The sequence below is a fragment of the Mirounga leonina genome, unplaced genomic scaffold, assembly GCF_011800145.1.
Source record: "Mirounga leonina isolate KUSES-001 unplaced genomic scaffold, KU_Mleo_1.0 Mir_94, whole genome shotgun sequence".
NCBI classification, from domain to species: domain Eukaryota; kingdom Metazoa; phylum Chordata; class Mammalia; order Carnivora; family Phocidae; genus Mirounga; species Mirounga leonina.
In genome coordinates this window covers 38,394,575-38,422,071 of record NW_023270855.1, presented here as the reverse complement: position 1 = coordinate 38,422,071, position 27,497 = coordinate 38,394,575, and the positions used below count along the sequence as shown (strand labels likewise).

At 42.8% G+C, this 27,497-nt stretch overlaps 4 protein-coding genes and 4 non-coding genes across 17 annotated transcripts in view; 6 read left to right on the top strand and 2 right to left on the bottom strand.

Annotated features, from left to right (window-relative positions):
* PBRM1 (polybromo 1) overlaps nucleotides 1–5,532 on the bottom strand; it is a 113,410-nt gene extending 107,878 nt beyond the window's left edge. For 4 of the 10 annotated variants that reach the window (XM_034996797.1, XM_034996798.1, XM_034996795.1 and 1 more), the window contains exons 1-2: nucleotides 2,544–3,877; nucleotides 747–899 (exon numbers count right to left, since the gene is read on the bottom strand). In XM_034996797.1, coding sequence (XP_034852688.1) covers nucleotides 747–899; nucleotides 2,544–2,591 — 201 coding nt within the window. In that variant the 5' untranslated portion in view covers nucleotides 2,592–3,877. Of the gene's footprint in view, nucleotides 1–746; nucleotides 900–2,543; nucleotides 3,879–5,407 lie in introns of those variants that run through there. The other 6 variants (XM_034996793.1, XM_034996794.1, XM_034996792.1 and 3 more) reach the window with 5 other exon arrangements.
* A 452-nt stretch (nucleotides 5,533–5,984) lies between these two features.
* Nucleotides 5,985–13,090, top strand: GNL3 (G protein nucleolar 3). Its single transcript, XM_034996802.1, has 15 exons — nucleotides 5,985–6,112; nucleotides 7,096–7,154; nucleotides 7,521–7,658; nucleotides 7,773–7,886; nucleotides 8,105–8,188; nucleotides 8,976–9,108; nucleotides 9,883–9,995; nucleotides 10,237–10,360; nucleotides 10,761–10,848; nucleotides 11,576–11,750; nucleotides 11,891–12,033; nucleotides 12,116–12,249; nucleotides 12,340–12,521; nucleotides 12,791–12,857; nucleotides 12,951–13,090. Exons 1-15 carry the CDS (start codon nucleotides 6,100–6,102, stop codon nucleotides 13,031–13,033), a joined length of 1,650 nt encoding a protein of 549 aa, XP_034852693.1. The 5' UTR covers nucleotides 5,985–6,099; the 3' UTR covers nucleotides 13,034–13,090.
* Nucleotides 8,819–8,892, top strand: LOC118006140. The gene has a single exon (XR_004677970.1). It is a non-coding gene; the product is annotated as a small nucleolar RNA SNORD19 (small nucleolar RNA).
* On the top strand, nucleotides 9,149–9,225 carry LOC118006139. The gene has a single exon (XR_004677969.1). It is a non-coding gene; the product is annotated as a small nucleolar RNA SNORD19 (small nucleolar RNA).
* On the top strand, nucleotides 10,041–10,121 carry LOC118006146. Its single transcript, XR_004677975.1, has one exon. It is a non-coding gene; the product is annotated as a small nucleolar RNA SNORD19B (small nucleolar RNA).
* On the top strand, nucleotides 11,441–11,517 carry LOC118006141. The gene has a single exon (XR_004677971.1). It is a non-coding gene; the product is annotated as a small nucleolar RNA SNORD69 (small nucleolar RNA).
* A 193-nt stretch (nucleotides 13,091–13,283) lies between the features above and the next one.
* Nucleotides 13,284–24,046, bottom strand: GLT8D1 (glycosyltransferase 8 domain containing 1). Its single transcript, XM_034996804.1, has 10 exons — nucleotides 23,862–24,046; nucleotides 19,549–19,602; nucleotides 19,367–19,465; nucleotides 17,161–17,374; nucleotides 15,671–15,788; nucleotides 15,046–15,130; nucleotides 14,767–14,879; nucleotides 14,221–14,387; nucleotides 13,992–14,104; nucleotides 13,284–13,819 (listed from the first exon to the last, which is right to left on the bottom strand). The coding sequence occupies exons 2-10, from the start codon at nucleotides 19,562–19,564 to the stop codon at nucleotides 13,635–13,637; spliced, it is 1,110 nt and encodes a 369-aa protein (XP_034852695.1). The 5' UTR covers nucleotides 19,565–19,602; nucleotides 23,862–24,046; the 3' UTR covers nucleotides 13,284–13,634.
* Nucleotides 24,047–24,137: 91 nt separating this feature from the next.
* On the top strand, nucleotides 24,138–26,156 carry SPCS1 (signal peptidase complex subunit 1). Its single transcript, XM_034996805.1, has 4 exons — nucleotides 24,138–24,560; nucleotides 24,905–24,964; nucleotides 25,057–25,143; nucleotides 25,651–26,156. Exons 1-4 carry the CDS (start codon nucleotides 24,345–24,347, stop codon nucleotides 25,774–25,776), a joined length of 489 nt encoding a protein of 162 aa, XP_034852696.1. The 5' UTR covers nucleotides 24,138–24,344; the 3' UTR covers nucleotides 25,777–26,156.
* Nucleotides 26,157–27,497: the final 1,341 nt, after the last annotated feature.

Below are 27,497 nucleotides of genomic sequence, written 5' to 3'. Positions count from 1 at the left end.
TGGGACTGAGCCCCAAGTCAGAATCTGCGTGCTTAGTGTGGAGTCTGCTTTTTCCTCTCCCTCCCCCTCGGCCCTCCCCTGACCCCCCGCTCTCTCTCTCTCTAAAATGAATATTATGGAATCTTAAAAAAAAAAAAGTATTATTAAAGTATAACTGACATACAATATTATATTAGTTTCAGATGTACAACGTAGTGATTCAACAATTCCCACCACAGTAGGTGTAATCCCTGTCACTATATAATGTTATTACAACGTTGTTGACTATACTCCTTATGCTGTACTTTTCATCTCTGTGACTTATTTATTTTATAACTGGAAGTTTGTACCTCTTAATCCCCTTCACCTATTTCAGCCACCCTCCACCCACCATTATTTCTTAAATTTTAACTGTTAAGACTGTTGGCTAAATATATGCTTTCCATAAAAGAAAGATTAAGAAAAAAATTTTTTTTTTAAGATTTTATTTATTTGACAGACACACAGCGAGAGAGGGAACACAAGCAGGAGGAGTGGGAGAGGGAGAAGCAGGCCTCCCGCAGAGCAGAGAGCCTGATGCGGGGCTCGATCCCAGGACCCCGGGATCATGACCCAAGCTGAAGGCAGACGCTTAACGACTGAGCCACCCAGGTGCCCCGAAAGATTAAGAATATTAAGCCAGAGGAAAAAGAAGTGTATCTTAACTGCTTATCATTAAAGGAAGAGTAGGAAAAGCAGGCAGAAACTGTGTGATGCAAGTTACTCACAGGATCTACAGTTGGAAGATTGGAAAGTCTTCTCCTTTTCCTGCTTGGGCCTGGTGTGGATACAGAATGGTGCCCGTCATCAAAGTCCCCGCTGACACTACTGGATGGCGAGGTAGCTCTTCTTCTCTTGGAACCCATGGAATCCAATTTCTTCTATAAGAAATAATCAGCCATGTTCTTATACTTAAATTTAGACACTGCCACCAAGCCCTCAGCTAGGCACTTGCTACCCAGATTCTGGTTCATGTAGGAGGATATTTTAACCGTTGTAAAGAAACTTAACTGTCAGTTTTTTCAGTGGAAGTTCTGCACCTTGTTGCTTCAGCCCCTTCACTTACCAGAATACTACACTTTCAACTCGGATAGGACAAACTCAACAAAAGTATACCCATTTATATGTCACCAAGTCTAAATGACCCAATCATGTCTGGTCCCAAATTTACTCCTCAATGGACTTTGAAAACCTACATGTAGGGGTACGCCAGTGTGGAGGTATTGATCCCTCAGCCCCTGAGGCAGCGAGGCAGGCCTCAGGGACAGAAGCCCCAAGGCAGTCACCTCTGCAGTCAGCAGCTTCATCTGTTTTCCCCAGTATGTCTAACAATTCTGATCATTTTCCAGGTGGGCCATGATGTGGAAAAAAATAGAAATCAGTGCCTGAGGCAAATGAGTAGTGCCCAAGTGTAGGGGACAGAGGACAATTAACCTTCTAGCATTTTAGATGAACTCTAAAATTAACACACTGAAAATGAATTTTCTCCATTCATTAAAGAAGGCCACAAAACATATCCCTGGAAAACACTTAATGTGACTTACCATACCTATGTCAAAGTAGTAAAACTATTTTGAAACTTTTCTGTCAATCAGACTAACCTCCTTTTCAGTTATACGAGGTATTCTAGCCCCATGAATTTTGAAATCATAGCTTTAAGTTTCAGCAGGTGACTTGGAATAGTACCTCACAGGGGAACCTTTAGATCCTAGTTGGCCTTTCAGAAACACATAAATATTTGCTGTCAGGTAGGCTGTCTAGTAGCTAATGTTAACACAAATTTACAAATATACATATTTGACTGTAACACAAAAAATGCAACCATTGAAATGATCTGCTACAGCTAGAGGGAAAGGGTATATACCTGAGAAGGTCCTATGATGCTTATACAATTTAACAACAGTATCAAATAGTGTACTGTGACTTCAAAGGTCTCTCTCCAAAGCTAAAAGAAAAAACTGATCCCAGTTTCACTCATCAACATTCAACGTCAGTAAACTAAGACACCAGCAGCTGAAAGAATGGGTTGCCAGTAGGTATAGAGAAAAATTGGGGATCTCCAGGGAACAGAAAGGAGGAGCAAAACAAACCAACAAACAGAACATTCTGGTAACCACCTAAGAAACAAGGAATCTCCTATCTCTTCCTCTGAACTACGGTCCACATGTATTTAAAAACAGCCTACCATGACGATATTCCTTCCTCTAGGCTTTGGTTTGTTATACAGTATACTAGTTTGCAATTGGCTACAACTGGCTAAAAGGTTCAAAGGGCTTAGGCCAAAGACAGCCAAGTGTTGCTGATTTTTTTTTGTTTCATAAAAGGCTGATAAACTGGCCTCAATTAAGAGGAAGAAACTAAGGACCAAACCTCAGTAAACAAGCTATGACAAGGACACAAGTGAATTTGATGAACATGACAAGGGAATCTTTATGGGAAGGATTAACAAAATTTTTTAAAAAAAGGGAAGGGAAGAGGCAAGGAAGGACAGAAAAGAGAAAAGGTGTAGATGATCAGTAATTTACCAGCTTTACCAGAGCACAACCAGCGCCTCGAAAAGCCAGTCTCCTCATTATGTCTGAAGGCCAAGTGAAGCCAGTGGGAGAAGGCAGGGCTTTAGAAGTGCTGATTCAGTGTTAATATATTCAAAACTGAAAGAGAAGAACAAGGCAGAGAAAGGGGAAATAAAGAAGAAAGGTCAGAAGGAGTAAAAATGAGTACGAATAGATAGAAAACATTCAAGTAGAACTGCTAAAGAAAGAGAACTGGAGAAAATAGCCGTATTAGTTCTCTTGTGCCAAACTGCTGCAAAGGCTCAGGCACTAATAGTACCTGACATTTCTTTCCATTTTAAAACCAAATGCTTTTCATATGCTTAAAGATGGCTCACTGGGATTCCCCTTTACTCACATGGAATGACTGTCAATTCCAGGAATGAAGCATGCCTGCCCAAATGCCCCCTAGTCAATAAGAGCAGAGTTCAATCACAGAGCTGGAATGGAGAGGCTTTTAAAATGGCACTGATTACAGTCACATGTCCAAAAGTCTGACAATCAATAAATTACAGTGGAAGGCTCACATGTGACACCAAGTGTTGGCAAGCTGGAACAAACCAAGAATGGCTCATGTGAACAGAGTCTGGAAAACTCCTCCCCCCCTAAAAAAAATTCAGAGAAAGACATTTCTTTCCAAAAGTTCTATCAGCATTGGAAAGACACCACACACAAATTTTAAAAAATTAAAAACAAAGCCTTCTATCATTTTGGCAGGTGATCAAAATTACCTTCAGAAATAATCCACTGAAAAGCAAATGACAAAAAACTGTAAATCGTTGGTGTGTATACGTATACCAGTTTAGACCACACAATATCCAAAACGCCTTAAATCATTAACTTTCTCTGCTAAAACAAGAAAAAGATGTAACTTAAGGGTAATTTTCAATTATTTTCTTATCCAAAGGACACGTTTTAAAATGTATTTTGGAAGTTTGGCAATAAAGGCAATGTGGCCAGATAGGTGGGAGAAGCAACAGGACTTGAGCTCAGAAGACCAGAATGTGAGTCCCAAGTCCTCCACTTTGAATTATCTGTTTGATGTTGCTTAAGTCACAACCTCTCAGAGCTGTTTCTTCACTTCTAAAATGAGGTCAGGTGTGCATATCTGCCTTAGATTATTGGAACTGTGAAATGTTCATGAAATCACTTTGAAACTTCAAAGCAGGACAAAGAAGTTTCAACTCTAGGATTAAATGCTCCCTGGGAACAGGAATAGCACTTTATTCATTTTTGTAGCTCTAGCTTATAGAATAGTATCTGGTAGGGACGCCTGGGTGGCTCAGTTGTTAAGTGTCTGCCTTCGGCTCAGGTCATGATCCCAGGGTCCTGGGATCGAGTCCCACATCGGGCTCCTTGCTCAGTGAGGAGCCTGCTTTTCCCTTTCCCTCTGCTGCTCCCCCTGCTGGTGCTCTCTTTCTCTCTCTCTCTGACAAATAAATAAAAATCTTAAAAAAAAAAAAAAAGAATAGTATCTGGTATGAGCGATCAATTTATCTTTTTAATAAACACATTAAAAGTACACATTAAGTGGGACATTAAAAAAAGTCTGTGTGGTTTAAAAGGACTGTGAGCATGCCTTTAGCAATTCTTTTGCCATGAAGAGGAAATAAATTCTGGAGCTAATAAAATACAGGTTTTTAAAATGGCACTGATTACAGTCACATGTCCAAAAGTCTGACAATCAATAAATTACAGTGCACACTAATGAATAATTTTTAAAATGTGCAATTGGGAAAATACTGACTCATTATACCCACATGGTATATGCTGACAGTTTATAAACTTTTCGTACTCTCCTCTATTTCTCGTGATACTCAATACTGTAATACATGGTTAGAACAAGAATCTTGGAAAACAGGATTTGAAGGAGAAAAAAACCATAATCCTTCTTTCTAGGGAAAAAAACACCCTTAACATTGGCATTCACAGCTTTTTGTATTTATTCTATGCCTTAGTTGCTTATTTTTTTAAACAAAAGTGTTAAATCATATGTATTATTTTGCACCTTGTATTTTAACTTAGGATTCTTCCAAGTCAACATTCTTCCACATGATGTTAGATGGCTTGATAATAGCCTATCATATATATACCAAAATATACTAATCTTGGGGTTTTGGGTAGAATATTAATATTTGAGGTACACCCAAAGCCAAAGAAAGCGATCAAGGCCCTTCAATTTATCCACACACTGGTTACGGTTTTAAATTGGAAATACTTCTTCAAAAGATACTTTCCTATCTTCTTTTGAATCTTAAAGTACCGACATCTGTTAACAAATAATAAAGCAAAATCATACTACTCTTAATGGAAAAACATCACTTCAAAATCACTTTTGAGGGGCCCTAGTTTTTTGGAATATAAGTTAGTAAGAATGTTTTATTCCAACAGATGTTCTATAACCATAGTAATAATTTCTATATCTGCTATACTGTATATTTGCCATTTGGTTTTCAGTATTTCTTCTACATTTTGCCAATCTTATTTAAATCACCAATATCTGCTCTATCACAAAACTACATTTCTTTCAGTAAAAAAAATCTTAAGAGGTGGAAAATTATTAAAAACCAGGAAACGCAGTTTTAAAACCTCGATTTTTTTTCGTGGTGCTGCAGAAACATGAGATACTTAAATATCTAGCCTTTACTATAAATACAAGTCCCATTGATAAAAACATTCGGTCTGAACACAGTCATCTAGAAAATGTTAAAAAAAAAAAAAAAAAAGAAAGAAAATTAAAAAAAATTTTTTCACTAGTTGAGTTTGCGTCCGAACCGTCAAGAAACAACAAAAAAAGGAGGCCCTGACCTGCGGAAGAAATGAAAGACTTTCCGGACCTGTCACTGGTACGGGGACTAAGGGAAACGTTGACAGCTTTGAAGCTGCCCGCGACGAGTGCTCGGCCAGCCGCAGGGGCGGGAAAGAGAGAGCGAGGAGTTTCCGGGCCGTGGCGCGCCTTTGTCCCGGCCGGCAGGTGCGGCAAGGCTGCCTGGCCGTCCCGACGCCCGCCGCCGTGCCCCGCCCCGCGCGCCCGGCCCGACCGGCGCGTCCCCACGGCCGGGGCGGGGCCTCCGCCGCTGCTCCCGCCCGCCCGGGCCCACACAAAGGCCCGGCAGCCGGCCGAGACGGAGCGGCCCCGCCCGCCCCGAGCCCGGCCTTACCCAGCCGCTCCGCCGCCTGCAGCCCCGGCCGCGGTCGCCGACCGCCGCGCCCCGCCCCGTGGCCGCCACGGCTGCTGCTATTGCTCCTCCGGCTGTGGCCGCTGCCGTCTCTCCAGCACCCGCCGCCCTCACCGCCCTCACCCCTCCCGGTGCCGCCGCAAAACCAGTCCCGCGGCCGCCAAGCGAACCCGGCTCCGTACGACACTGCGTGCGCGCACACGCGAACGGGCGGCGGCGCTCTTTACGGCGGTAGCGTCAGTGCGTGACGCTCGAGGTTGGCCGCAATTTACACGTGGCTGTGGTGGAGGCACGTTGTTGCTGCTGCTGCCCTTACACTCACTGCCGGCACTGCCCTTGCCACTACCAGTATGAAGCGACCGAGTGAGTGGGGTTGGGGAGCGGGTGTGGAGGGGCCTCTGTCTCTAATGGTTGACGAACCACCGGGGCGCTCTTATGTGGGAGTGGGGGAGCCTGTGGGTAGGCCGTCGCGCTGGTCCCCAGTAGAAGCGAGGGTTGGAAGGCCCCACGCTGACCGCCGGCCTGTTTGACGAAAGGAAGACAAGTGAATTTCACTGGGGCGCTTGGGTGGTTCAGTCGGTAAGGCGGCTGCCTTCGGCTCAGGTCATGATCCCGGGGTCCTGGTATTTAGCCCTGCGTGGACGCCTTGCTCAGCGGGGAGTCTGCTTCTCACTCTGCCTCTGCCCTTCCCCTTGTTCTGTGTCAAACAGTTTTAAAAAAAAAAGACGGAGGGAGTCTTTGACAGAGTACAAGCAGGGAGAGGGAGAAGCAGGTTCCCCGCTGAGCAAGGAGCCCCATGCAGGACTCCATCCCAGCACCCTGGGACCATGACCTGAGCCAAAGGCAGACGCTTAACCACCTGAGCCACCCAGGCGCCTAAATAAATACAATCTTCAAAGAAAAAAAAAAGTGAAGATGAAGCCTGGGCCTCCTGCGTAAACAGTGTCTGAGCCAGGTTGCGGGCCCAGCGTTTTCCGCCCTTGACCCACGTTCAGTCTGGCCCTAGCGAGGTCTTGAGTGCCGCCTCTGAAATCCACTGTCAGGTCCTAACTTGCGATTCAGACAAGAAGTGCCTGCCGTTTTGGGTCTCATGCTCCTGTGTGCGATTTCAGTCTACTATGGGAAGAGGGGGCGTAAGGAAGCTGGGCTCTGCTCCGGATATACTGTGTCAAATTGTCCCGAGATTTTAGAATGGCCTACATTTATTATCCACCATATATGATTCTTAAATTAGGTTTGAGAGTTAATTGCTAAATGGGAAAAGGGACGTGACCCCCGAGCAGTCACTAAAAACTAAACAAATGGATCCCTTGTGTCTAATTGTTTTGCGATGGGTTTTTTTGTAGAGTTGAAGAAAGCAAGTAAACGCATGACCTGCCATAAGCGGTATAAAATCCAAAAAAAGGTAAGTGCTCTGCTTGGAAGAGCTATATTAAAATAATGCAAAACTGATTTCTGCCCCACCTCTCCTCCACTGGGAGGTTTGGATTAATAGGATTTCACCTCATGAAATTGAGGTTAAATAGACTGTCCGTGGGCACAAGTTCTTAGACATCAGGAGTATAGCTGTGGGAAAGTGCAGTAATTTGGTGATAAGTCTATAAACTCTGATCAATATGTTAATGTCTGCAAAGAGTCTCATGAAATTTTTTTTGCCATTTTATACATAAATATGTATGCTTTCTATATGGTTACAAGTTAACTTTTCTAGGTTATCTTATATGTATAACCAATTTTAGCCAGGTACTCACAAGAATTTTTATTATAATAGGTTCGAGAGCACCATCGAAAATTGAGGAAGGAGGCTAAAAAACGGGGTCGCAAAAAGCCTAGAAAAGACCCAGGAGTTCCAAACAGTGCTCCCTTTAAAGAAGCTCTTCTTCGGGAAGCTGAGCTAAGGAAACAGCGGGTAAGATGTTAACTCAAACTCTGAACAAGTGATGTGTGGGTATGTGTAGCTTTTCAAAGTAAAATAACACCAGATTGCTTTGGCTCACCCATTTCTCTTACGGCTTGGACACAGCTTGAAGAACTAAAACAGCAGCAGAAACTTGACAGGCAGAAGGAACAGGAAAAGAAAAGAAAACTTGAAACTAACCCTGGTGTTAAGCCGTCTAACTTGGAACCTGTGAAGAAGGTAGGATTAAGTATCTTTGTGAATGAGGGTTCTGACGTAGATGTAAAAACACATACCCGGGACAGGGGCTGCTGTGCTTCTTGGACGGAGAGTTCCAACTCTCTTTTACTAATAGAAATATCACCTGCAGTGCCCCTAGTTAGCCATGGAAAATGGAGAATCAGGTTGCACCTAAAGTGCTAATTTTGTGTCCTTTTTCCCTTGTCTTTATCTTGCAGGAATTTGGGCAGGGCAAAGCTAAGGACAAACCCAAGTCGGGCAAACAGAATCCGAAGAAGTTGTATTGTCAGGAACTTAAAAAGGTATTTTAGTCTAGGTCAGTGTCTAAAAATGGTAATGAGGTTGAAAAGGCTAGAGTTCTTTTTCTGACACCAACCCTGTAAATGTGGAAGTGGAGTTCACTTGAGCTAGATGAATCCTTTAGCAAGTTGACTTATTCCGCTTTTTAGTTTTTATTTTTATTTCTTTATTGTGGTTTATTCTACTTAGGGCCTTTTCTGTTTAACTGAAATATTCTTAAGGTTTAAAATTTTTGCACAGCAACAGTTCCGTATAAGCTTCATTTACAAAAATGGTACTTTGTGTTAAAGTAACATGTTGATAGTGGTTTTTTAAAATAGAGGAAAATACATTAGAGCAAGTAGTGTGGAAACAATACTCTGTTGAAACCTAAGTGAAGTCAAGAGAGTGTCTTGGCATAGTTGCTCCCCAGAACTCCCATCCCCAATACCCGTTTTCCCAGGCTCACTCCCCTCTGAATAGAACATGACTGCTGCTCAGCAGCTCTTGGCAGGGCCAGGGGGGGCCTGTCAAACTATGTAATTCACTATTGGAGGGTTATAGATTCAGACAGTGGAGGTATTTCCACTTTTGAAATCCACTTTGATGGGAGACCAGAGGCTTCCAAGCAAACCTATATTTTACTTTCCTGTGAGAAATGATGAACATGTGAACATTCTTCATGCCAAGGTGAAGACGTAAGATCCAACTCTGAGCTCACCCTGCTGCAAAGTGGAAAATGTCAGTATACTTGTATGGAGGGTGTTGTCAGAGCAAGCAATGCTCCTCTGATAGTTTCTGCCTTGACAGGTGATTGAAGCCTCAGATGTTGTGCTGGAGGTGCTGGATGCCAGAGATCCACTTGGTTGCAGGTGTCCCCAGGTAGAAGAGTCCATTACCCAGGATGGACAGAAGAAGCTGGTACTTGTATTAAATAAATCAGGTGAGCAAAGGGATGCCTTTTATGTTCCATATGCACTAGTGAGGTATGAGGAAAATATGTGAGCAGTCTGATTTTCACTGAAGACTGATAAGATCCAACTCTGACCTCAGTAAAGCCAGTGCATATGGTCTTGTTGCCAAAGACAGTGCTGGGCAATGGGATAGAGGTATTTTCTGTAAGTGATTAGCAGGTTTCTACTGTTCTTTTGCCATTCAGTACTTACCATCTTGTATTATTTAAGAGTGTAAGGTTCTCTACTCAGCTTACTGTGCAATATATTGCACATAGGAAGTGATGGTAGTTTGCCATATTCCCCGTATCTGCATAAAGTCTATATGTGACAATATTTATATGAAGTGCACTTAGGAAGCATTGGTTTGAGCATCAGGGCCAGGAAAACCCAGAATAGAGACTTGTGAAGCAGAAAGTAAGAATGGCATTCAGTTACTGTTGGTAACTCTCAGGTAACATAGCTGATTTTGGAAACACAGCTCTAGAGTTAAGCTTGTAGGGTCATAATCTACAGGTTGACTTAATTCTGAAAGGGTGAGCCGTGCAGAAGGGAATTGAAGAGATACTGAGGTGTAGATACTGAACTGTTAAGATAAGGGCAGCATGGTAGGGAGCTTACCCTCTTCCCATCTTCCACTTAAATCCTTTTGAAAAAACTGAAGAGGCAAACCAGAGTAAAATCCAAAGTTTATCAGATAGTGCATATTCATGTCAACAAAGTGACCAAATTGTAGCATGTGTCTTGTTCCTAATCCCTATTAGATTTGGTACCAAAGGAGAATTTGGAGAACTGGCTAAATTATTTGAAGAAGGAATTACCAACAGTGGTGTTCAGAGCCTCAACAAATCTGAAGGACAAGGGCAAGATAATCAAGGTACTCTTTCAGTCAGTGGTGGGAAGTATGGTTCTTTCAGATTTTGGATGGCTGAAATATGATGAGTTTATAAGATCTTGATTAAAAAATGAGAACTCAAAGATCCAACTCTGATTTCATCCAGAGATAATCTGAAAGATAATAGTGTGGTGATTTTAATAGCTGGGCTCTAGAGCCAGATTGCTTGGGTTTTATCGGGTGGGTTATCAGAAGTAGTTAAACTAATTATATGGAATTTTAGCATTTGAAGGTAAGGAAGAGAGCTCCATTCAAAAGCGAAGTTTGTGTTGGGAAAGACGGCCTTTGGAAGCTTCTCAGAGGTTTTCAGGAGGCTTATGGCAAAGCCATTCAGGTTGGAGTAATTGGTGAGTTTCAGTTCAACACACTTTGTCTTCTCTCTTAAGTGCCAAGGTTTTATTCATGTTAACAGTGTCTTGGGTTGGTGCTCAATAAAGGGCTTATTCAAACATTAGCTTCTTGCCCACTTCATCAAACACAAAAATTTTAATTGCTGCCTATTTCAGTGCTCTGCACTGTAGGAAGTTGACTTCTGAAAGTTCCTGGTTTATCTGAATTAATCATCTTTTCCTGCTCTTTGATTACTTGTGCAAGAAATGAAGATGCTAAGATTGGTCTTAGTGTTGAAGTGAAGACACTCAGATCCAACTCTGATCTTGCTGCAAACATCAGGCAAGCCTAAGGCAGTGGAAATTTTATAATTACCAATACATAATGCCTTTTGTTCTGTGGATTTCCCATTTGTAGGTTTCCCAAATGTGGGGAAAAGCAGCATCATCAATAGTTTAAAACAAGAACGGATATGTAATGTTGGTGTATCCATGGGGCTTACAAGGTAAAGTGAGTTCTTCCATAATTGTGATATTTCATTATAAATGAGTAAATAATTATTTTGTTTTGGATAGCTTAAGGAAGACCATTTTCTATTTTTACTTTAGAGGTGTCAGTGAAAGGAACAGGGTTAAGTCAGTGCTAGACTTAGGAAAGAATTGATTAGAGTGGAATAGCTCACATCTAGTTTGAAAGACAAGCAAATAGATTGAGAGAAGGGGAAGCTGCCTCAGAAGGGATGCTTGAACCCAATTCTGAATTGAAGTCAGCCAGGTGGGGGCACTTGGGTGGCTCAGATGGTTAAGCGTCTGCATTCTGCTCGGGTCATTATCTCAGGGTCCTGGGATCGAGCCCCACATCGGGCTCTGTGGGAAGCCTGCTTCTCTCCCTCCTTCTGCCACTCCCCTTGTGTTCCCTCTCTCGCTATGTCTCTTTGTCAAATAAATAAATAAAAAATCTTAAAAAAAAAAAAAAAAAGCCAGTTGGAGGGGAAATTTTCATGGCAGAGGAAATGGCATGTGTTTAGGGCAACACATAAGCTCTAACATGTAGTGTTTCTCTTTAGTAGGGGAGGAACACTGTTAGAGTTTCAGATGAACATGAAGCAAATGATGATAAACTGGATCTGACAGACTGTGCTGAGTTTGTTCAATCCAACCCTGAGCTTCGTGTTGTCTCTCATCCTTCAGGTAAACCAGTGCTCCTATCAGTTACCATCCCTCTTGTTCCAGGTGCATGCAGGTTGTTCCCCTGGACAAACAAATCACAGTCCTAGACAGTCCAAGTTTTATTGTGTCTCCACTTAACTCTGCCAGCACACTTGCTCTGAGAAGTCCAGCAAGTATTGAGGTGGTGAAACCAGTGGAGGCTGCAAGTGCCATCTTGTCCCAGGCTGATGCTCGACAGGTAGAAGAACCCCCTTCCCTTGAGTTCTGTCTTCTCTTTCATCATAAGCATTTTAAGTAGAAGATTTTCAAGGTTTTTTTTGTTTTGTTTTTTTACACTATATCACATGAATGACCTTTTTGGTTTTTCTTTTTTTTAAGGTAGTACTGAAATTTACTGTTCCAGACTTTAAGAATCCTGTGGAGTTTTTAACATCGCTTGCTCAGAGAAGAGGATTGCAGCAAAAAGGTGGAAGTCCAAATTTAGAAGGTGCTGCCAAACTGATGTGGTCGGAGTGGACAGGGTAACACTTCTTTCTCTTGGCATTTTGAGGATCACATGGAATGAAGGGACTGATTTTTGACAAATCTTGTTTTTAATACCAGTGCTTCCTTAGGTTACTATTGCCATCCCCCTACATCCTGGACTCCTCCACATTTTAATGAGGGCATTGTGACAAAGATGAAACAGGGCCTTAATCTGGAAGAACTGGAAAAGAACAATGCACACAGCATACGTAGTAAGCAAGTCTTGTGTTTGCAGTCTTCATTAGCTGACAGGCAAATAAAAGGTCTCCTCTGTTCACATGAGCACTGTGTTCCTTCCCTAGCTATCAGGGGCCCTCGTTTAGCCAGCAGCATCCTTTTCCAGTCTTCGGGTCTGACAAATGGAATAATTGAGGAAAAGGACATACCTGAAGAACTGCCAAAACAGAAAGAGAAGCGGCAGGAGGAGGGGGAGAACTACAGTGACCTTGATGGTGACCAGGAAAGTGTTGAAGCAGCAGCTGGTGTAAGTATGTTGCATGAGTTACTTAAGCTGAAGTAAGTTTTCTAGCATTATAATGTCTAACAAATGGGAAGGGGCCAAAGGGAAGAATTAAACAGTTCATAACAGATTACAAAAAAAACTCCTTAAGTATTTAAGGCTTGCAATCATTAGTCTTAATTTTGTGTGTCCCATTATGTGTAACTTCAGAGTCTTTTTCCAGATATGCAATTCCTTGGATTAATGAACAGACAAGGGCTACTAATCTTGTACTATTTCTCTTTGTCCCACAGGAAAAGAGCTTAGACATGTCTGGGGCAGAAGAGGCCTGGGAGGCACTGCCTGAGGAGTCTCAAGCAGGTGGGGCAACTTGGGTGGAGGGATTTACTAACAAAGCAGCATGGTATGGAATTGCCTTTTTTTTTTAAACCTCTTTTCTTTCCTCCAATATAGATGAGTCAGCACCATCTTACATGTCAGATAAAATGACGGAAGAGGAAGATGATGCTTACGACTTCAGCACAGACTATGTATAACAGAACCTTGTCCTTTTATAAGGTGGCTTCTTAACATTTTGAACAGACTGCTAAGCTGTTGTGTGTTATGTACCAGTTTGTTACAATATGATGTAAACTGTAAATTTTGTAAGTATGTATCATACATTCATTTTAAAAAATAAGGCAATGTAGAAAGTGTCTAAGTTCTAGAAGAAGACAACTCCTCTCACATGATGAGTGAATAGAAGTATAGTTAATTATCTGGAAGCAAAAAATCAGATAGCTATTGAAAAATGTAGGTTTCACTTTATTAACAGATCAGACCACAGGTTAAGGTCACAAAATTAAAACCAAGCAGCAGTGTTGAACTAGCTGTACCATCCCTGTCAGTCCGTTTACCTCTGGTCATTCAGCACGGTAGTAAGCAAACACTTGGTAAGGCAGATGGAGACATTTATAGTCTGTCTGGGAAGCTGACTGCTAGCTGGGATAGTTTGTCCTCTTTACCCAGCTGAAATATCCCTTTTTCCATGGGCTGCCGCAGATAGTTAGGCTTTGAAGCCTTGCAACTGTTACTTCCCACACATACTGTCTTCCAGGATTTCCTGAGAAATGCTTATAGTATAAATTATGTTTTGTTTTATATTGAGATCTCCATATGTCTTCGGATCAAGCTGAATTTGCCTGTCGGGTCTGGAATATACCATTTTTCCCAGACATCAGAATAGGAAGCAGTTCTTCCCCATGGCTTAAAGTGACCATTCCAATGGAGTAACTTGGCAGCCTTTACAAACTGGGGTGAATATCGTTTTCCAGCACTGGAACCTTACGTTGAGAGAAAAAGAGCCAAATCATTGTACTAGTACTAGTCAGAAATAAGAATGCTACATCAAACTGCAGAAAACTTAAAGGAAACTAGATATATCCCGTCCGTGAGGATAGTCCTTCAATTAATTCCTTATAAGCTTAGGCTTTTTGGTGAATTTTTCTGACTTACCAAGGTGGCGGACATTCCACATGGGGTCGATGGTAGAGTGCTGTTGATAAAATACGATCAGCAGGGGAGGTGTGGTGGTGCTGCCGGCCAGTGTTCTGCTGTACAGCCCCTCTCTTAAGAGAGATGACAAATGTAAGGTGTTAGTGGAAAATCCTGACAAATTAGCCTTAAGATAAGACCCCCAGGTTTGAAATAAGGGTCTTCACAGTGTGGTCAGCTATATACTTACTCTACATTGAGTTTCATCCATTTTTCCAGCTGGTTAGTTATATTTTGTTTTTTCCATTCTGTCAAGTTTGCAACAAAAACTCCAGGATTAAATGAGCAGGTGCTGGCTTTCATGGAAAGTTTACGAATTCTTTCCTTTTTATAGTCAAGATAGCCAATGTAATTGTACTAAAACACAAATGGGATATATAGATATTTACTGCTTCAAACAGAATAGATCTATAACTAATAAAGAATATAATAAAGAGAAAACCTGCTTATTAAACTACTTGGATTATTAGCAGAGGGTTACACATAAAGTGAAATCTCAGATTCCAAGTTAGAGTAGAAACCTAGAATAAACATACTAAGCTAGATGTTCAAGGAGAATTAGGTTGTCAAGTTCATTGACCAATCCATAGGAAAGCAACCTTGAGTTTTGGGATGAACTGAGGAATGTAAAACGCAGCAAAAAAGAAAGAAGCTCCCTGATTGTGCTGCCTTCCCCCCATTACCCTGCATTATAGAGTGTGGAGCGTCTGTACAAGATAACGAATAAGTAACTCACTTGGTTCCCTGCTCCACGGATGACAACTTTGGTAGAGGCTGAGTCACAATCTTCTGAAAATGCAGCTGCATGTCCTGGCTTCAATGGTGTATTATAAAGGGCAAGAATATCCCCTGAAATAGACAAAGTGTAAGATTTACAAAAGATTTACACTTTTGAGTTGCCTCACGATGCCTATTCCTCCCAATTAGGATGACCTTTTACAGGATACTGTAAATAAAACAACCACAACCTCCCACACTCTGGACAGAGAACACCAATGGTAACAGTCTTTGGTACCTTGCACAATTACATCATCATCCATATATATGGCCTTCTTTGCACTGGGAACCAGAATTGGCAAGTAGAACCGTGCAAAGGTTAACTGGGAAAGGAAAAGGAAAGAGGCATTGGCATAGGATTCGTCAGTGGCTAAGCCTTTATTAGAAACTCCCAGAATGCTTTTTGTGCCCATGCAGAAGACTGCTGAAGGTCTCTTTAAGAACTGCCCCACCTTGGCCCCCAGGGAGCTACTTGCAGTGCACCCAGTTACCCAGGTATTCCAGTCATTTCCTAATACAGTTGACCCTTGAACAATGCACGGTTTAGGGATAACAGCCTCCTGGACAGTCAAAAATCAACATATAACTTTTGACTCCCCCCAAAACTTGATAACCTACTGTGGACTAGAAGCCTTACATAGAATATAAACAGTCAACATATTTTATTACATGAATTATATACTGCATTACAATGATGTAAGCTAGAGAAAATGTTAAAATCAAGGAGAAAACATTTACGGTACTATATCAACAAAAATCTGTATTGAAAAAATCTGCATATAGGTGGACCCTTGCAGTTCAAACCTGTGTTGTTCTAGAGTCAACTATATTCCCAAGTACAAACAAGGATGCACAGAACTCACTGGTTTTGTGGATTCCCCCTGGTCAGGATCCTCCTTTACTTTCCCTTCCAAAAGTTTAGTGTCAAAATTCACAATTTTGTACCTGATGGTTTTCAAGGTACTGCCGCTGAGCCAGGACCTGATGAAAATAAAGCACCAAATTTCAGTTTTATATAACCATGTCCCCAAGACTGCAGCCTTCTCTTTGTGCCTTCCAAGGGCATAATGTAAGAGAAACCCTAGCGACCAGATAGGTATCTTAAAGCCCGTTCACCCCTTCCCCTCCGCAAATCTTGGTTTCCTCATCTGCAGTGAGGGTGTGGCCATCCAAGTCCCTGCCTGAACTACAATTCTGTGGTGATGAATAGTGCTCCCACCGGGCTCACACTTGGGATCACTGCTGTAGAAAAACTCTCTGTGGAGTTGAGAACGTCCCATCACCACATGTGGTCCAACTCTTGTCTCTCCAAATACATGGTGAAGTCAGAATATGATGGTAGTGAAAGCTAATTTTCGACAAAGTGGTAATCACGCTATTATAGACTCATTAATTCACTGTAATGACTAATTCTTCCACCTGAGTCTAAGGTACTGTCTCTAAGAAAAGTCCACGTTCTCTAAAGTACTGCACATTTTTTCTGTAGCTATTCTAATGCAGTATTTGTTTTTACATTATTTTAGATGGTTTTGGATAAAATGGGAAAAATAAGTCATCACAATTTTCACAAACTAAACATGAACCATGTAGAAAGCCACAAGGACAGAAATGTTTTAGAACTTTGACAACTGTTAACCTGTTAAGATGTTTCTTTGAATTTCATAAATCTGAATTCAGAGCATTTTTAAGACCTGGGTGAGCTCTTGTTCATCAGCTTAGGAGTCTATGATTAGTTACAACAATTATAGTAAGGAACATTTACTGAATGATTATGTTCTTAGTGTTTTTTATATATTTTCTCATTTGCAACACAATAATCCTCTAAGTTGGATATTTTCACCCCATACTTAGAGATCTGGAAATGGGCTCCAAGGGGTTAAGTAATGTTCCCCAGTCACTCTGAGCCAGGATCTGGATTCAGTGTCTGCTCACTTCACCACACCACCTTGCCATTGCTCCCCCATCCCATCCCACTCTGGACCTACTCAGGGTATGTCCATGAGATAAGGAACTTGTAACGGGATATAAATCAACATATTGCTTCATTTCATCTTTCATCGAGAAGCTCATTACCAAAACAGTATCTGCTTGAGTTAACAATGTGTATATGGCACAGTGATATACATCTTGGCACAAATTCCTTGTATTGTTTCTCCTACAATAGGGACATGTTTATGATACACTCACATGGAAAAATAACGTCATATGTGCAGTTTTTATGTGGTATAATTCCAACTGTATAGAAAAAGTATATACATACAGACATAAGGAATAAAAACATTTCCTGGATTGGCAAGCTGGCCTGTTCTAGAGCATCCTCTAGAAGCAGAATCATCAGGCAAGCAGAGCTCACCGGAGATGGTCTGCTGTACCATTGAGTGTAACAATGTAGAACATCACATTGGAGCGAGTGTTGTGCTGAATGCTGTTTATAGCTGCAATGGCCCCCCCGAGCCTGTCTTCAGATGCAGCAATGACCACAGGAATCTCCTCTTGTCTCCCGTCTACAGCTTGTTGGGGAACATTTGGGACAAAGTCTATGGGCTGAAACCCCACAATTCCTGAATCTGCAAAGAACACACAAGGAAGGCATTGTGATACAATCTCATGAGCTTTTGATAGCCCAAGACATGAAAAGAGGTAAAGTGGGAATTATACTTACCTCATTCTCCCCTCATTATAATGTGAGGCATATAGCTCAGAAACTCTTTTCCTATATTTAACAAGGCTTTTGGAAAAGCAGAAGCATTAAAAAAAAAAACAAACGATGGCGTGAATTCTGATACACTACTGGTGGGAATACAACAATCTTTCTAGAATGTATTTTAGCAATTTGTGTCAAGAGCCTTAAATGGGGGGTACCTGGCCGGCTCAGTTGGGGGAACTGCGACTCTTGATCTCAGGGTCGTGAGTTCAAGCTCCACATCTCAGGGGTTGAGATTACTTAAATAAATAAACGAACTTTAAACAGGTATATTGGCCTCTGAGCCAGTAATTCCCCTTGTCCTCTCTTAAGGACAAATCTGAGAAGTTAATCAGAGGTCACAAGTTTGTTTATAATTGTGAAAACCTAGAAAGAAACTAAACAGTTGTTTTTCAAACTATGAATTATGTCCCATAATAGGCATGAAATCAATTCAGTGGGTCACAATCAGAATTTGAGTAGGAAAACAGTTCCTGAATTGGAATAGAATTAGAAAAGTATCAGACTGCATCACACACAGCAACTCTAAATACTGTTTCATAAGGGTTCTTTTCTGCCTTTTATAATATATATTCATTCATTTACATTCGTTGAACACTGAGCACCTAATAGGTGGAAGGCAGTATCTAGGCACTGGGGTTGTAGCCATGAATAAAGCAGACAAATCTCTGCCATCATGCCATCATGAAGGGTAGACAATAAGCAAGGACACATGTATACTTGTGTGCTATATGTAACATGTTTCTTGTGGGGGTGCCATCAAAAAAAGTCTTGAGTCATTGTACCAAGACTATTTCCTGTGGAAACAAGCTATGGGGCATTAAAATTATGTATGAGGAGTATCTACCATCATGGTGACTTGCTTCAGATACAATCACATGGAAAACCTGTCATGTGCAGTTTATAAAGTGCATAATCTCATAACAGAAAAACTATATACACAGGAAGAGAAACCCAGGAAGGTACTATGCCAAAATTTTAATGATAGTTATCTCTAAGTAATGAAATCATGTATTCAATGAAAATTTATTGAGCACCTCCTGTGTACTGGCCATCATTTATATGCACGGGAGATAAAGGAGTGAACAAATTATTCTCATGGAGCCTGAATGCTCTTTTCATTTTTATAAATGTTCCCACCAGAACATACACTCCTTTATGTACATAGAATATGTATATATATAAATACACACAGTTACAAAACATGCTATCAGAGCACTCAGTGAAGTTCAGGGGAAGGCTATTAGTCTTTTCTTGCTGTGGTCAACTATGGTGGGTGGCAACCCCAAAATGATTTTTGACAAATGTCGTAAGGCCTCAAACATCCCTCAATACCAAAGCAGGAGCAATATGAACAACTAATTTAAAAGAACTGACAATGGAATTATAAAGTGATTTTTTTAATCAGTTGCTAGGCTTGATGGTTTTGTGTTTCTACTAGAGTCCTAGTGATATCTTCCACAGGTTAAAGGAAAGTAACCACACTGACACTAGTAAATAGGGCAGGCATCAAAGAGAAGCGTCACTCACCTGTCCCCACCTTCTGAAGCCCTGCCCTGCTGCAGTGTGAGCAGACAGCAGCCCACAGAGGCTCCCCTCAGGCCTCTGATGGGGTGAAAAGGGATCTGCTGTCAGATCAAACCCTTAACAAATCTCCACACAACAGGAGAAGGGGTGGGGGGTGGGGCTGCAAAAGCCGGAGTACCACCACTCCTTTCCCAGAGTCTAACAGCTTTTGTAAGGACAAGAAGAAAACTTCCTTTTCCTTTAGCCTAGTAATGTAACTTAGAATGTTGGGATACAGGGAACTCCAGGTCCTCAACAGATGCCAAGGCATTGGTAAGGGCTCCCATACCTGAAACCTCATTCCTTAGCAAACTGCTCAGGCCGAGGAAGTTATGGTGCAAAACCAGTAAGAAGAGAACAGCAGCCAGGACCAGGACGATGATGTTTACTGAAACACAGGAAAAGCCTGCATTACATCTCTTTACCTTCTGAGCAGCTATAAAAACAATGTAATTTATAGAAAGAGCATACCTTTACGGAATGACATCTTTCTCTTCTGTCTTATATAAATACTAGTTTTTAACCCTACAAGACAAAAACAAGCCCCCAAAGTCAGCAGGTACGTGAGAATTACCATCAAAATGCCTCAACACTTTTATTCAGGTAGGAACAACAGTATTTTCTGCCAGAAACTCATTTTGAATTAATAGTTTCCAAGAACCCAAATTGAGATCTGAATTTTATATAGTAGTCATGATAATAAAATACTTGCAAATAACGTGGGAGAAATAGATAGCTTTGTACATTAAATGTCACCAGATGAAAAGCAAAATAAATTCTACCAAGAGGAATACTTGGTAGAATACATTTCCACTATGGAAATGTTTTCTGAATGAATTTCTACTCAAAATTCCTAGTTAAATTAGACACGGACTCAGTTATCTATGATCAAATAACCTGAGGTCAGCCTCATTGGTACAAAACATCCCTGTTCTGAGTTGTATCCCATTCGGCTTTAATTGGAATTAAAGAGAAAAACATTTTCCAAATTCATTCAAAACTATACAGAGAGGGGTGCCTGGGTGGCTCAGTCAGTTAAGCGGCTGCCTTCGGCTCAGGTCATGATCCCAGGGTCCTGGGATGGAGTCTTGCATCAGGCTCTCTGCTTGGCTCTCCCTCTGCTGCTCCCCCTGCTTGTGCTGTCAAATAAATAAAATCTTAAAATAATAATAATAGGGGCACCTGGCTGTCTCAGTCAGTAGAGCATGTGACTCTTGATCTAGGGGCTGTGAGTTTGAGCCCCACAGTGGGTATAGAGATTACTTAAAAAAGAAAAAATCTAAAATAATCACAATCAAATGAGAATGTGTGTGTAACTAAATTAAACGATCAGATTTCTACAACATGTCTGGATAATGTTACCTTAAAAGATTTTATGCATCCAGGATATTATGATCTTACCTCTGAGACCTTTACCCTTTTCTACTTCATCTTCCCCCATGGGAGTACTGAACATTTACATAAGGCTATTAACTTCACAAAGCACTTTGAATTATAGCATATTTCTAAAATCAAAGTAAGTCTGAATTAATTTCATCGTAGAAGTGCGTCCCTATCAGACACTTGATTTCTCAAGACCTTTGAAAGAGAGAGAAAGATATTGAAGGATTGTTTTAAAAACTGGGGATTATCAGTCACACTACAAATTTGGGAGAAAATAATTTAGACTCCTAAAGAATAATCTAAAACACACAGTCTCCCCCTCTCATTTCTTTCTACAGAAGTACATATAACGTACATTATACCAATGAACTACTTCTCTAAAGAACACACATCATTATACCCTGAGCAGTGTGCCTCTATCACATGGTGAGCTGAGCCTTACCTACAGAAACTGGCTGACCAGGAGCTGCTGGACAAAACTAGCATTTGCTGCTTAGAGCCAATTTCCACCAAGACTGGAAAAAACGATCCCCCTCGAATAAATCTCATTTCCTTAATGGTACAAGAGACAATGTTTTAGCTCAACAATGTCCACTAACAGTTACAGATAGTGGATTGAGAGGTGTATGTATTTGTTTTTTTGTTTTTTTTGAAGATTTTATTTATTTATTTGACACAGAGAGAGAGATAGTGAGAGCAGGAACACAAGCAGGGGGAGTGGGAGAGGGAGAAGCAGGCTTCCCGCGGAGCAGGGAGCCCGACCCGGGGCTCGATCCCAGGACCCTGGGATCATGACCTGAGCCGAAGGCAGACGCTTAACGACTGAGCCACTCAGGCGCCCGAGAGGTGTATGTATTTGTGCTATTCCAGTTACCTAGACACAAAAAACCACACTCCTAGCAGGTACTTGATGTACTTAGGTAGATCAGCAGGGCAGAAACCACTTGCCTCTAAAACTCTTCCACAGTTATATATATGCAAAATGCCAATTATTATGAATATGTCTGCTCCACATTTCCTTTCCTGGTGCTATTCCTTGTAGTGAAATTCACTGATGTGGTTAGAAAGATTTCTCAAAACTTTACACAGACCCTGGGATGTGTAATAGTGGGTGTGTTTTTCTAAGAGTACACAGCTGTGAACAATGTGATCAGTCATATTCAATTTTTCACTATGGAAATTCATGTTTGTTTGGAAATTATAAATAAAACCTTCACATTCCCAAATCACTCACAAAACATGCACACACACATACAACCAAGGCAGGCATATCCAGAAATATGGGTGAAGAAATCTTAGGGAGAAAGAACACCATTTTTTTTTAACTTGCTAGCTACCTGCATTAGTCCCCACATTCTTGGCAGCTGTGCCTACCTTTCCACCTTCCCTCTTGTTAATATGTAGTCCCACGAAAGGCCATTCCACTGACACTCTGTAACCTAACCTCTAATTGTTTCCCTGGTGCAGCTTCAGCAAACACTTTCCCTCTGCTGGATCACACCCATCAGCATATTATCATGCTTTTCTATCTTCCAGGTAATTAAAAAAAAAAAAGACACCATTACCCACACGCCAGTTGATCCATAGATCCATTTCCCTGCTCCCCTCACTCTAAAACCTTGAAAAAATTGCATCTCTAGCTCCACTCCCTCTCCTCCTCTCCAGCCAGACTTCTGTCCCTACCGTTCCATTCAAACTGATCTTGAGGTCACCAAAGACCAAGGTCATTTTTCTGTCCCCTTATCCATCCCCTCAGAGGCCATCAGGAAAGTTCACCACATCCCCTCCTCAATTATGAAATTCTCTCATTTGTTTTATTTCTGTCTTCCCAGACTAGAATGTAAGCTCTATGAGAGACCCCATTGAAAGTGTTTACTGATGCATCCTCACCATCTAAAAACCACGATTGATATTAGGCATGTGATATTTGTTGAATGGTCTTGTAAATAGGAGCAAGGGTGTTCTCAACTCAGAAAGAGAACATCATTTTTTAATTTTTTTTTTTTTTTAAGATTTTATTTATTCATTCATGAGAGACAGAGAGAGAGAGAGGCAGAGGGAGAAGCAGGCTCCCAAGGAGCAGGGAGCCCCATGCGGGACTCGATCCCAGGACCCTGGGATTATGACCTGAGCTGAAGGCAGACGCTTAACCATCTGAGCCACCCAGGTGCCCGAGAACATCATTTTTGATAATGAAATACATTCAACATAAGGGCCAACACGGATTCCAACAAAGAGCTCTCCCAAATGGAACCAGACAGGCAATCTCCTTTTCTCGTATCTTATAGCTCAAATACCATAAAGCCTCTACAGCAACTGCCACACTATGAAGTGCATTTAAAAAGGGATAACACAGGGGTGCCTGGCTGGCTCAGTCTCAGAAGCCAGCGATTCTTGATCTCATGGTTGTGAGTTCAAGGCCCATGTTGGGTGTAGACATTGTTTAAATAAATAAAACTTAAAAAGGCGGCACGGGGGTGGGGGATAGTAACAGAGAGGGATAGGTCTATTTCTACATACAGCAGAAAGACTACTAGGTCTCTGCCAGGCTGAAAGGTGGAAAGGCACTAAGGATATACATCCACTTTCTCCTACCTCTTCATCTGGCTAGCCACTTGGCTTTCAGGACTCATGGGAGACTCTCCCAAACCCCATGTTCAGCTGCACCTGCCCTTAGCTCCCACATCTCCCAGGCCTCCCTATCCCAGAATAAATCTGGCTGTCATTTATTTCTGGGGTTATGCCATTGTCTCCCTTGACACGCTCTGGGCTCTAGGAAGGAAAGAGCCTGGTGTTGGTCACAGCAGTATCCTAGGCCCACTGCATGGCATAGAAAAGGACCGTGAATGTGCTGAATGTGTGAATGCGGGCGGCCGCCTGTCCCGGGAGTGCTGAGAATCCCACCGTCTGTGACCCTGACACGGAACACAGCATAGAGGCTAGAGGTCAGGGTTCCCCAGGACGGTTTCTCTCCGACACATGGGCACCGCACCTCGCTCAGAGTAACAAGGGAGGGCCTAAGTTTTTGAGGTAGACACACCCTTGAGAGAGAGGCAGAGCGAACCCTTGGTGGGTCTCTTTTGGGAGGGCCCGGTGCAGCCGGCGAGCATGCCGCACGGCCAACCTGGGAGACTCTCCGGGTGGGAGTCTCTCTCCATACCGGTGCAGGGGCGTCCGAGGGCGGGTCCCCTTCTCGAGGACAAGCCCCTTCTCTCGAGGACGTGGCCTGGGGTAGTCCCCTCTAAATTCTAGCAGTCAATAGGGCCCCCTTTCGCTTAGGGGCGACGGGGGCGGTGGGACGCTCCGGAACCTCCCCCAAGGCCCAGAGACAACCCCCTCCCGCCCTTCGTTAGGGTCCAGCCGAGCCGTTCCCCTAGGACGCTCCCCGCGGCCGCCCCTACCTGCAGCCGGAGGAGGAGGAGCCACGGCCCGCGCCCCGGCCCGCCCCGCCAGCTCAGCGTCCGCGCCGCAGGCCCGGGGGCCCAGTTCGCCGCCGGGCCGTCCGCCTCCCCTGCACTCGGGACCGAGCCCACCCGCCCGCTGGTTCCGCGGCCGTCGCGCACTCCGGCAACCCGAAGTCGGCCCACCGCTCGGACCGCGGGAGCGTGGCGCCGAACAGGCGCCGCCGGGCAGCCCCGCAGCTGGGGTCCTCGCGGAGAAAAGCCGGTCGCCATGGAGACGGGGGGCGCGCCGGCAGCGGTTAGGCCGCGGTGGTGCTGTGGAGGGCAGTTTGTTGGGCCGGGCCCCGCGGCTCCCGGCACCCGACAGCACTGACGGCGAACCCCTCGCGGGCGCGCGATGCCTCCTCTCGGCCGTCACCACCTCATCCCTCGCGGGTAGTGCGCCGGGCTACAGCGGGCTCCGAAAGCGCAGGTCGCCTAGCGATGGCGCGGGGCGGGGCCTCGGACCGTTCGGGTCTGTGGGAAACATCCGCTTCCGGGGCCGCGGCCATCGCATTACCCGGCTCAGCGGGCCCGCCGAGCCACCCGTGGTATCGGACCCCGGCGCCTACGGTCCCTGAGTCGCGGTTGCCCTCGCCCGGCTGCCAGCCTTCTCAGCCAGTCATGTTGCAGCATCTGAGCTCACTGCCCACGCAAATGGTGAGGGCTCGGCCCCAAGACCCCCGCACGCAGCTCCGCCGCCCTTTTCGGAGCACCGACCCTGTGCTGCGCGGTTCCTGGCTCGGATGGCTGCCTTGCAGTCCGTCTCTTTCCTGAATTGTGCTTCCCAGGTCCCCATCTCTCTTCCTCCGGGAGGAGCCCCCTGCCCGTGCTCTGTTAGGATGCTTCAGTATCCTCAGGAAACCCAGAATTTCATTTTTTGCAGTTTTGGGGGAGGCCCCTGACGTTGGGGTTGCCCGGTGCCAAAGCTGTGAGGCCAGGGAAGGAACTGTGCCTCTTCCCGTGGTGGAACCAATTTCTGCTCTGCTCTTCTTCACCTCTAGGATTACAAGGGCCAGAAGCTAGCTGAACAGATGTTTCAGGGAATTATTCTTTTTTCTGCAGTAAGTATTGGTCTTGCATAGTATTCTCGTTCTTCTCCCCCTCCCCCAACCAGCTTGACTGTATTTATTTACTACACTTCGTTTGTTTCCAGATAGTTGGATTTATCTACGGGTACGTGGCTGAACAGTTCGGGTGGACTGTCTATATAGTTATGGCCGGATTTGCTTTTTCGTGTTTGGTAAGAAGTTTGTGGGTGTTTGGATGTTAGTGGCTGGCTGTTAAAGTTTTCTGAATTGGGTTGGTTTGGTTGGACCTAGCTGTGAGAACCATACCAACTTTTCGAAACCTGCCTTTTGCCATCAGTGTCTCACCTTGCTATCATTGGAAAAGTAGAATGCCAAGTAAGTGTCAGATAAAGTAAGCTGCATAAAAGGACACAGCTCATTTCTTTAGGCAGCTGCTCTAAGCAGTAATCTTAAAGCTAGCAGGAATTTCCTATGGTCTTCATAATGCTCCCTCCTCACCTTTTAGCTCTTAAAGCCTTATGTGTAAATGGTGAGACTTGTACCCAATTCTTAAAATTATGTTGTCTGGGTAGAGGTACATAGTTTTCATTGGAATGTCCGTTTTGCTGCTGCTGTTTTTACCCTTAGCATAGGAGGTATTTGGGAACCAGACATTATACGTAATGCTCTTTCAAACTTCTCATGTTTAATATTGATGGCTTTTCTCTGTTCTGTCTCAGTTGACACTTCCTCCATGGCCCATTTATCGCCGGCACCCCCTCAAGTGGTTACCTGTTCAAGACTCAGGCTCAGAAGACAAGAAACCAGGGGAAAGAAAAATTAAGAGGCATGCTAAAAATAACTAATTAGGGTTTTCATGATTTAGCTTTACTGTTGCACCTGCTTTCGTTTTGTGTGAGAGGAGCTCAATTGTTTTCACACCCAAAACATGAGCTAAAACCCACTGCTGCTCTTTCAGCACAGCTGCGTGTAGATTTTGTTCTTTATATTTCACTTCTAATTCAGCTGGCTTTTGATTTATAAATATTTTAGACCTTCTCTTCATAACCTTCCTCTGAAATGAGAACAGAAAACACAAGTATGCAAAGTTTCTTTCAGGTCTACCAAAATAATGATGAATAAATGCCTCATAAATGAAAGTACAATTTAACTGTCAAAGTTTTATAATTCACTATGAGTGGTTAAATTGTTTTAATGTTTTCAATTAAAACTCAATGCAAGTCTATGTCTAAAGTCTTTTGTTCATTGTTCTGCAAGCGAACCTACGAGTAAAACCCAAAGTTAGAAGTTTGTGGTTCTGAAAGTATCATCTCTATTTTCTGTAGCTGCAAGTTCCTAACTAAAAGATGTCTTTCTTGACAACAGTTAAGCACCTATGAAAAAACTTACTAATGTAAATTTGTGGGACGGTAATATTTTGGTACCACTAAAATAAGGCTCTGTTAAGCAGAAAAAATTCAATCCATGCTTTACTTGAGGTGGACCAAAGTAGAAACCTATTCTTTTTAAATTGTCCAGAGGGCTGAAGAGAAAAATGTTCTAAAGGTTTAGTGTGTGGGATGGGAGTGGGAGGGTTATTATAGATAATATTCTATTTCTCAGTACCAGTAAATAGGACTTAATAAAATGTTTAAAAATGAGAGCAAAACCCCTGGCCAGACTTACTAAAAAGAGAAAAGACCCAAAGCAACAAAATCATGAATGAAAGAGGAGAGATCACAACCAACACCAAAGAAATACAAACAATTATAAGAACATATTATGAGCAACTCTGTGCCAGCAAATTAGATAACCTGGAAGAAATGGATGCATTCCTAGAGATGTATCAACTACCAAAACTGAACCAGGAAGATAGAGAAAACCTGGACAAACCTATAACCAGTAAGGAAATTGAAGCAGTCATCAAAAATCTCCCAAAAAACAAAAGCCCAGGGCCAGATGGCTTCCCAGGGGAATTCTACCAAACCTTTCAAGAAGAATTAATACCTATTCTTCTGAAACTGTTCCAAAAAATAGAAATGGAAGGAGAACTTCCAAACTCATTTTATGAGGCCAGCATTACCTTGATCCCAAAACCAGACAAAGACGCCATCAAAAAGGAGAATTACAGACCAATATCCCTGATGAACATGGATGCAAAAATTCTCATCAAAATACTAGCCAATAGGATCCAACAGTACATTAAAAGGATTATTCACCACGACCAAGTGGGATTTATCCCTGGGCTGCAAGGTTGGTTCAACATCCGCAAATTAACGTGATACAATACATTAACGAAAGAACAAGAATCATACGATCCTCTCAATAGATGCAGAAAAAGCATTTGACAAAGTACAGCATCCTTTCTTGATCAAAACTCTTCAGAGTATAGGCATAGAGGGTACATACCTCAATATCATAAAAGCCATCTATGAAAAACCTATAGCGAATATCATTCTCAATGGGGAAAAACTGAGAGCTTTCCCCCTAAGGTCAGGAATGCGGCAGGGATGTCAACCAGCACCACTGCTATTCAACATAGTATTAGAAGTCCTAGCCACAGCAATCAGACGACAAAAAGAAATTA